The sequence below is a fragment of the Haemaphysalis longicornis genome, unplaced genomic scaffold, assembly GCF_048455015.1.
Source record: "Haemaphysalis longicornis isolate Haplotype H1 unplaced genomic scaffold, Haemaphysalis longicornis Haplotype H1 scaffold_6, whole genome shotgun sequence".
Lineage (NCBI taxonomy): Eukaryota > Metazoa > Arthropoda > Arachnida > Ixodida > Ixodidae > Haemaphysalis > Haemaphysalis longicornis.
In genome coordinates this window covers 70,850,411-70,861,108 of record NW_027526407.1, presented here as the reverse complement: position 1 = coordinate 70,861,108, position 10,698 = coordinate 70,850,411, and the positions used below count along the sequence as shown (strand labels likewise).

At 45.6% G+C, this 10,698-nt stretch overlaps 1 protein-coding gene across 1 annotated transcript; it reads left to right on the top strand.

Annotated features, from left to right (window-relative positions):
- The first annotated feature begins 8,558 nt into the window (after positions 1–8,558).
- On the top strand, positions 8,559–10,123 carry LOC144143072 (uncharacterized). The gene has a single exon (XM_077674888.1). The coding sequence runs from the start codon at positions 8,792–8,794 to the stop codon at positions 10,121–10,123; it is 1,332 nt and encodes a 443-aa protein (XP_077531014.1). The 5' UTR covers positions 8,559–8,791.
- Positions 10,124–10,698: the final 575 nt, after the last annotated feature.

Genomic DNA, 10,698 nt, shown 5'->3' with positions numbered 1-10,698 from the left:
CTAACCACCTCAACCCTGTTTTATCAGTTAAACCTGGATATAAAGAAGTTGACAAAACTTACTTTCGTTACATGCATGTTTTCGTTACGTGCAGGTCTCGACTTAAAGCTCACGGTAACGAAGCAGAAACGAAACCAATATGCTAGGCATCAGTGATGCTGAACTCACCCTTGTTCGAGTATATATTACAACACTGAAAAAATGCGCGATTTGCGCTGGCTGCTACTACACGGACCCCGAATTTACAAGCGTAACTAAGTATTACTTTTTCTTTTTGATACTTTTCGGTGCCTTAACGTGTTTCAAGAACCAAACTAATGCTCACCCGCCTCGATGGCTCAGTGGCTAAGGCGTTGAGCTGTTGAGCACGAGGACGCGGGTTAGATTCCCGGCCGCGGCGGCCGCTTTTCTGATGGAGGTGAAAAGCAAAAACGCCCGTGTGTACGAGATTTTGGAGCACGATAAACATGATCAGGTGGTCAAAATTAATCCGGAACCCTCCAGTACGGCGTGCCTCATCGCCTGCGTTGCGTCGGCTCGTTAAACCCTCAATCAATCAATCAATCAATCAATCAATTAATCAACCAAACTAATGCTGAAAGGGCGCCTTTTCGCGAAGTTCATGCTGTTTTCTGCAGTCAAAATTGTTGAAGGGATGCCAGCTAGGACACTGTACCGGGCGGAGACGTTCGTCTTTCTCGCCGGCGGAGACGGCATTTAAAATTGCGACCTTGTCTTGAAAAGACAAAACTTTTCCTTTTCTAGCAGCAGAAATCATCCACAAACCCATATCACAGATATCACGGAACACACGTGACTACAAGCCGACAGGCAGGCCTAGCACCTAACAGACACCACACTCACGCGTGGAAACGCACGATAGATGGCGGTGCGGGAGAAATTCGCTAAGTTAGTGCATTTCGCCAACCGATTTTTCACAAAAATGGCAAGAAACCGTGATTCCTCAGCGTAGCGAATTCTTTACATCCAGGTTAACCGTGGCAACTCGTTCGTTACGTAGAGGACGCTAACACATGGGCTTGAATGAAGGTGGAAATGGGGAATTAAAAAACTTTGTTAAATTCAGGAATTCGTTATATAGAGGTTCATTACATGCAGTTTTAACTGTATTGCTATTGACTGCTGTATTGTCGCTGCAATCATACCGCATTCCTTAATTTCGACCGCTGTGAAGAGCGAAAATCGTACTGTTCATCTGACACTGTAAGCCCATGCAGGGGCTACCTGATTATGTACTTCATTCATCAACCCTTATTTTATATATAAACCGAATGTTTGCGTATAAAATCATTTGCTGATGACCTTCAGCAAACGCGGGAAAAGCGGCAGAAAGCATGACAATACTCAGTCAAAGGTAATCAAGTGCCGGATATTAGCTATCCCGAAAACATTGGGTGTGCTGAATGCGTAAATGTCAGCAGCATCTGGTTCAAAGTCTCGATCTACATTAAGACAGAATATATTTATACGAGCGTTTCTATAAGAAAACCTAAAGACCATATTCCCGAACTGTGGGGATGGAGTCATCCCCACATTCACTAGACGCACTGTTCAGTAATGTCTGCTACGAGAACACCTCGCCCACAGATCCGAACCTATAGGACCAAGCAATTCTGTGCCGGATATGGAGCCGACTGACTCATGAAGAGCTTTCATTTATAAAGCAAAAAGTTGGGGGAACTAGTGATAACGCAAAAGAGCGAAAAAAGGGAACCAAGGGGAGTGTGAAAATAGAAGGAATGATTGAGGATTTGAAAATACTTAAAAGAACTGCGATTACGATGTCATTCGTGCTGTAGTCGTGAAATGTATCCAGTTTGTTAAGTTCGCCTTCCATAAAGTGCTCTAGGCTCAGAGACTCGACAAAATTTACAAAAAGTTCCCCAAGTTAACAAATCAAAGCCACTTTCTTAACAGAAAGTTTGTTAAAGCGCGAAGCTTTCTCCCATGCAAACTAAGTCAAAGCCAAAATAAAAAGTCAAAGTCAAAGTCAAAATCCAAACTTCTTCGACCATGTCGGAATGGCGCAATCGAATATACGTCGGCTTCGTAACACGAGGGAACCTGGTTCTGTTCCGACAACGGGAAGAGTTTTTTTTTTTTTTTTCGTGGGGCACTTGATGTGCCTTCGCTTATCATCACTGTGTAAAGTTAGCTTTCCTGCAGTTCACTTTAGTGCGACATCGAATGCCACCAGTGAAGCATAGAAAGCTCACCTTTAAAATCACAATACGACGTAGAATTGCGTTGCTTCATCGTAGTTGCATTGTTTCATCGCATGCATGGCAAAGCAAAGTTGCGGTTGCTATGCCCTTTCATTTGCGGAAAGTGTGCAAACAGCCGGTAAGTACCTTGGCAACTTAGTTTCCTGTAGTTTGTTTCAATGTAATGCTTTCTTCTGTCCTGTGCTGTGCTCAAATAACCCGCAGGGCAAAAGTATCGACGCATGCAAACCATTCGTTACATCCAGGTTAACCTGGATGTAAATAAAAACCACATGCTTTATTCTCAGAGGGCCGATAAGAGGGGGCCGTTTGAGCACGGTTGTTACACATACGGAGTCGTGTATTCATTTCCGAGACTGGCGTTCCACGAGCCGCATTAGGAAATTATGTCGGTCCGGCAGTTCTCTTTTTTGTTTCTTAGTTCCTTCTCCTTCCTGACATATTCTTGAAATCCGGCACCTGAGGCCTGAGCTTATCTTCCTAGTTTAAGGTGGGTGATCACCTGGAAAAAAAACTAAGTCACGAGTTGCAGCTTTCGGAGAGCAGCAAGTTTGAGGTTATGAATTCGTTTTTTTCCCGTCTGGAGTTTAATATGGTTGAACTTCTGCAATTATTTTCCAGATATTGACCGTCTCGGTCCCATATATAAGAAAAATGCGGTAAAAATCTTTTGAGCTTGACTTTTAGCCACAGCGACCAAGCGAATTCCAGCTCAGACACACTCTTTTTTTCTGATGGTTGCCTTTGACATGTGTTTGTGCACGAACTGAAACAGTCAAAAGAGATTGTAGAAAAAAATCATGTACCCTCCGTTTAACGACGACGACAGTTGAACGCAAAACTTTCTCGTGATGGAATCTTTGGTTGCCCGATCCCACACTGCGAGTATATGCTACTCTGTAGGTGCGCAGCACAGCACCCACAGCAACTCTCTGGTGTGCACTCCGTAAGCCGAACATTTGGATTTGGGGTGTACGGCGCGAATCCGGTAGCTGCTGCTTGGCGTGCGCTTCAAACATGTCGAAATGGAGCGATCAGATAGATGCCGGCTTCATTGTGCGAGGAACCAAGGTTCCATTCTCGACACGGGAAGCGTTTTTTTTTTTTTTTCACTTCACCCACGATCATACATCATCATGGTCAGAGAAAGCTGGTTTTCCTGCAGGGTGTATTGCGTATAACGGCATCAGTCAGGACACAAAGGCTTCGCTTCAATAATTTGTTGGCAGAATTTGTTGAGTGTCTCTGGAACAAAAAAAAAACGTTCCCATTCTTCGAGAGCATTATTTGTGTAGAGAGACATGTGTTGCTAAGGTCCGCAAAATGACCAGCAGGAAAGTTGTTTGCCTGTTCGTATTCATCAATCGTGTCAGCAAAGCTCCAGTGACCGCGAAACCCCGATGTATGACTTAACGCTCAATATGCTTTATACTGTGAAGTGGTTGAGAAAAGCGTGAAACAGGAGCTTCAGGACACGCGACACAATGAGCACACATGGTTCATCGTTATAAAAAAAGAGTGTGCCAAACGTGGTTCCGACTTATGTCTTCTCATCTCCGAAACAAGTGCTCTCTACTGCATATCAGAAAATTTGCAAAAGTCACGAAAGTTAGCCTGCTGATGATATTTGCCTCAGTTGGCCTTGTGCCATTAACATCCAACCATCATCATCATTAGCCTGCTTATGACTGCGGTACACTGTAATTTCCTCACGATCGCTTCTCCATGAAGCGGCAGTGGTCATTGACGAATCACGCGGCGGAATGATGTTTATAAATTCGTGGCAATGGCAGGGAAATTGTCCAATGGCCTCCACTTACAGCTAAAATTATCCGCGTAGCCCGCGAGATTGTATTTGTCCACGCGAGAAGACTGGCGTAAAAACTAGAAGCGATTATTTGGCATCGGAAGGGACGATCTGTTACATGGCTTCATTGGCTATAAAATGGTGGGAACCCCCACCACGGCATCTGCATTGGGATTACACGTGATGTCGCAAGGCAATCAGCCAGAAGTTGCAAATGTTCATCAGACCTTCAGAAGCTTCCGGTGACAATACATCCACCAAATAACCGACTCCGGATACGTGGCATTAGCAGGTTCACTGAACTGGAGTTCAACACTGCGGGATTCCTTTCTAGTGGGCGTAAGCGAGCTTTCATCAAGCGCTTTTTGTGTAGAGCGACACAGCGCAGGAAGAAAAGAAGTCGGCAAGAGAAAAGCTAACCAAATATCCACTTGATATACTCGAATATCCAGAAGTCTGAGGAGACACCAGGTTTCTGCACTGAATAAAGTACTATATTAGAGCGAACGTGTGCTCCAAAACAAACTACCAATGAACATACGTCAAAGAAACAAACAATGCGTTGCGCAGGTGACAATAAGCAAATCGAATGCCAAGGCGTTTTACCAGCCTATTTACGTTTGAGAAGAGTCCTTTTAAGGATCATGCTGTTAGATTTGGAACAGCTGTTTGATTGGTAACATTGTCCATCAAGCCAGAAGAATTTTGGTAAAGGAAGAGCGCCTTGTGTTCTTTCTGAAAAAACCAGTATAGTAAGGCACAGCGTGACGTCATCGTTAACAATTGATTGATTGTGGGGTTTAACGCACCGACGCTTTACAGGAGATGAGGCGCGCCATATTAGGGGGCTCCGGGTTAATTTAGACCACCTGGATCTTTACCGTGCGCCGAAATCTCGAACACACGGGCGTTTTTTTTTTTCTTTTCGCCTCCATCAGAAAACCGGCCGCCACGACCCGGAATCGAACCCGAGTACTCGTGCTCAGCAGCCCAACGCCCTAGCCACATAGCAGCCGCGGCCGGTCATCGTTAACAAGAGGACGTTCCCTTACACTACAGGATAAGATAGCCCTGCGCGGCTACGCACTGGCAACCAAACATCTAAAAACTGTTGATAGAAGTACATGCTTTGTAAAAGTATACGCAGTACAAGATGGTTCAAAACGGGCTTTCCAATTCCTACTGCTCAAAAAACATAAGCGTTAATCAGAAATACACTAACCCTTTGCACGACAAGAAAAAAAAGAACTCTTCTCCCGCTAGCATCCATTGAAACTAAATGCACGTACAAATAACACCAGCAAAAAAACACCACAACCGGGGCAGTTTTCTTTCTAGTGAACCCAATAGATAACACAATTTTAACGCACTGCGGAGCCTCAAAGCATGACAACCCTGTTAAAGTAAATACTGATATCTATAAACAAGTTCCCAGTCAAAGGTTTAAATGGCACAAGCATTGTTGACCTTGGAGTATCTATCTACGAAGAAAGGAGGAAAAAATAGGTCAAAAACAACTGGACAATCTACTCTACTGCGTGTATAGGCTGTCCCGATGGCGCCCCCACTCCTAACAAAATATTGTAACCGATCTCGGTCACATTGTCCCTTCTGTAAGAAAAGTGACACGAACAAAAAAAAAGTCGTGCTGCTTGTTCATTCCGGAGCGAAGCGAACGATAAAAAAATCACCCCAACAACGATGACCCTGGAGATGAGCATGTACGCATCTCAGAGGCTGGCATTTGGGGACAAGGCTTCTGGAGAACATACGTTGGTGAAAACGACGTTCCTTAGAGACAAAACCCAATTTGGCAGTTCCCTTTATCCCCGAAAGCCTTGTCCTACGTATAACGCTAGTGAGAGTAATTGCATATATCGCTTCACGTTCGAGAAGAGCGTTCCAGTTATTACATCGGCATACATCGATGTCTTATGTTAGGATTATAAATTTCTGACGGATGGCGTTTTTGTTTGCCAAATAGAAACAGATACGATGAGTGAAAATGGCTGGCGTCCTATATTGATTTCCGATAGGTCAAGCAGTACCACAAGTTTTGCCAGTGCAAGAGCTACTTGCTCACACCACGGAACCCATGACCATTGAGAGAATGCTAAATTCTGCGTGTAAGCAATAACATTTGTTATGTTTGCCAAAATAAATACGTCATCAATCGAGCAACGACATCTCTTTCTGCCAGAAAATATTCTCCTTGTGTCTATTCAACCACATTTCGTCGGTCGGAAGGAGCATACAAACCGGCACATGACTGGGACATTTCCGGTGGAATGAACGCGTGATGACGGGTGCTTAGACATCAAACGCAGATGCGACAACGTTTCGTGACAAGATTTTGTTCTGCGGGCATGACAACACGACGCACAGAGCCTAGTAACATTTAACGGTGGGTTGTATGCAGCCCCTAGAGAAGGCACATTTTATATGAAATCCCTTAGGGCCTAATGTCATCCGCCCAAGTGTACAAGCATACAAGCATGCAACTCATGCATAAGATCGATTGATGCGACATAGACATCGAGTCGCGTTTTTTGTCCCAGTGGCAAACGTACGTTTTCAAACGCTTCAGATAATCATTCAATCATTTAATTATTTATCACTTGCTTGCGCGTTTGTAACTGTGTGTAGGCATGCATTCACACACATGCGCACAAACCGCTACGCATGTGCTATAATGACAAAATAACTGCAAGAAAACGATCACAGACTGACAACTAGGAAAAACCAAAAAGCATATAGGTACTCATAACCCACGTGAAAATGAAGCTCGAGCTGTTGATAGAACTACATAGCAACAAAATACAAAGAAATACTCGATGAACTAAAATAAAGGATACTCTGCTTGTGACTCTGTGAACCGCTGAAGGCCGCCGGAAACTAATGGGAGCGGAGCATTTTATACACTGGACTCTTTGCGATGAAAAGGGGTGGCCGTAAAAATCTTCTATTCCTGTTCCGGTCGGGCACCTGATACCAAATTCTGTTTTCTAGATATGCGAGCTGCTTGGCATAAGCGCTTCGCTGAGAGCTGGAGTTTACGCTAAAACTACTGCGGTTATTTTCGATTATTTCGGTCCAATACATCACATTTCAAGTCGCGTTTGCACGATTTCGACAGCAGCCCGCACATACCACCGGATTTCAACCACGTGGTATTCCTGTAAAGGGGACTGCGGTACTAGGAAAGGGCTGCGCGAGAGGTATATAAGGAGCACATTAGAATGGTTGGCGGTGGGCATCCCCTCAGCAATTCGCCTACGTGCGATCCCAGCAAAGAGAACGCTAATATTTTTTTGGCCGTGAGCGAACTAATGTATTTCGAAGTGCAGAAGATTTGATGAATAGAAATGCTCAACTTGCGATTCGACTCAAAATGGTCATTTCCGCAATGCGAAATCATCAGGCCATCGGACCATGTCATAACGCACCGCACCATTTTTAGTAAACGTTTATGCTAGACTTGTCACGGGCTTACTTTGTCCTTCTTGATAGAAAATATAGGGGGCGTGACTGCTGCGTCGTAACGCAGACCTATGGCAGCTGTTTTACGGCCTACCGACCGAAAGCTGAAGCTCTACGGCTAAAACCTGGCGCATTGACTTAGCCTGGTGCGCTGTGAGATGCGATGCGACATTTTTGTGTTCGTGTAAACACGGCTTCATGCAAACGAGCATGACGCACCAGTCAAGCGTATCGCATCAGTGCATAGACGCCAATACGTTTCACATGCGCAGAAGGCCTCAAAGGGGCCATGAAGACAAAACACAAGTTTATGTTATTCGAAAGATTTCGTGTTCTATCGTGCCCCAGCGCTTGTCCGGAAGCCAAAGATGCTTTATTCACTGAGAAAGTATTCAATTTACGCTAAAATTTTGATTCCCCTGACAAAACCTGTGTTTGAAAGACGCTTGCAATGACATCATAAGAACAGGTCTTTCAGCTAGCCTTGGTATGGAGTGGAGACTTGCTTACTGTTAGTCAACCTAGATGGCGCCACCGCACCGCGGCAAGCCATTTTCTGCCTTTGGTTTGTCTGTGACCGTATTTAAACCTGGCTTGCTTATGCTAATGGAGAAAATATTTGTTTCAGGAAACATGGTGCTCGCTCGACAAGTGTTGTCACGTAAGACAACGTCGCTTGCTTCCATTGGCCAATGTCGTCTGAGACAACCCAAAGCCCCGCTGTGCTGTGCATCTAAAAGAAGCATAGTGCGCGCAGTACCAACAGCAGTACGGATTGGTACTTCCACTGTTTGTCCCACCATTCTTACTAAAATTTTTTTATTCTTACTAAAATGATGAGAGGAAGAGGAAGAAGAAGAGAAGCGTCCGCCTCTTTTGTTGTCTCTCTGATTTAACGACTCGAAGCTATCTTTCAAGATGTAAACCAGCTGCGACGGCACTGTGAGCATCGCTTATGCAGCCCGCGGCAGGCGTGCAGCCAGCAGGCGTGCTGCCTAGCCCGCATCACAATCAATCACCAACTGCTGGAGATGACCACCAGCCCACAGTGGCTGCCGCTTCACTGCTACTACCTCTTCAAGTACAGTCAGGTGCCTACGCACCTATCAGCCGAACTTCTGAATCCAGTGGGCTACCATTACCTCCTTGTCAAGTAAGCTCACTTGTGACTTCTGCATCTTCGAATCAAACGTCACCTGCTGCAAAACCGCAGCTACCAGAAGCATCATGTGCCCCTTTTCCACCGGTAGATAGTGACATGATCTCGGACTCTGAAGAATCTGACAAATTCTGTCCACTCCCAAATAAGCGCCGTCGCGACTCCTCACAGTGTCAGCAAGCCGCCGAAAATCACGTAACTGCCCATCCTTCCAGAGGTGGTCTCATTGTGATTATTAAACCCACAGACCCCTCAAAGCTTATCACCCGTTTCAATCCTCTTGCTGTGAAAACCGCTTTGGAGTCCGTGGCTCCTGGTGGAGTACTTCAAGTACGACCAAACTACAGATTGAACCTACTAGCTGTTGATACACGCAATACTGTTTTCACGGAGCGACTGTTAAAGATTACTACTATTGCAAAGATCCCAGTTCACGCTTATCAGCCCCACCCCAGAAACTGCGGTATGGGTGTGATTAGGGGTGTGGTCACAGATTTATCAGACTCGGACATCGCTGACGCTTTGCGTCAGAGGGTTGCTATTCGTTCCATCCGAAGATTAGGACAAAAATCACAAAGCGTGCTTATTGTTTTCGCTACTGAATCTACGCCGGAGCACGTTATTATAGGCTACACACGGTACCGCGTCTTTGAATACAGAGAAACGCCCAGACAATGCACCAAATGTCAACGTTTCGGCCATGTGGCTGCGGCATGCACATTTACCATGCGCTGCGCCCGATGTGCGGAAAATCATGATCGCTCCACCTGTGGCGTTAATGATCCTCGGTGTGCAAACTGTACTAAGCAGCACGAGTCTACGTCTTTTAGCTGTCCAGTTCGCCGTAAGGAAAATGCTATCACAAGGGTGAAAACGGCCAATAAAACTGATTACAAGTCAGCCAAGGCGATTGTGCAACACCACTGGAGCACAATAGCAAAACATACTCCAAATTGGAATATGGAAACGCCCGACGGATACACTTCTGTTGATATGGACAAGGATTTTCCACCTTTACCTGTCCGTGAGTGCGCGAAGTCGGAGAAACATTATACGGGAGCTCCAGCACCACAGCCTCCTTCTGAAGCCGCCTATACAGCTGCACCGCCTGACACAACTTTGCATATATCACCAGTTGTACTCCCGGTTCCAACCCCAGGCGGAGCTCTACCCTCGCCAACAGCAAAGTTAACTACTGTTCATACCGCCGGACAGACTACTGAAGTCGGACTTTCAAAATCGCCAACTCGTACGAATCTTAAAAGTCCCTCAGAAACCTCCAATCAACAAGGGGTCGGGAAACTACGCTCCATAATTCACTTAGTTACGGAGGCCATGCGTACATTCCTGGCTTCGTTTTCTTCGCCGGAAGCTGCCGCACTTATGACACTCATCGACTCTGCAGTTCGCTTCCTCACTCAATGGCTGTAGGGGTTACAACTCCAGCAAGTATTCCTAAAATGCAACAAATTCGCAATACAGCCACAATTTTTCAGTGGAACGCGGGTGGCCTGCGTTCACGTCTACCAGATTTCCGCAGATTTGTAGACAGGCATCGCTTCCCCGTTATAGCAATCTCGGAATCACGCCTATCTCAAGACGTACGACTTTCAGGATACACAGTGTTCCGTTCCAAAACTGATTTGCCATCAACCAGAGTACTCCTAGCTCTGAGAAGTGACCTTACCATGATACACCATAATGTGACGTCAAGTTCGGCAAACGAATACGTTGCAGCCACTGTGCAAATCGAAGGCCTGTCTTTCACCGTCATTGCCGCCTATATACCACCCCGAAAGGCGTTAGATAGCGACCGTTTGGAGGGTATCCTTCGTGCCACGCCGCCACCGCATATACTCACTGGTGATTTTAATGCGCATCACCCGTCATGGGGCAGCTGTAAAACAACAATCAAAGCACAGCGCTTATTAGATGTTGCTTACCAGCACGGTATGGCTGTACTTAATACCGGGGAACCAACTTTTTTCCGCAAAGGAGTTTCAAGT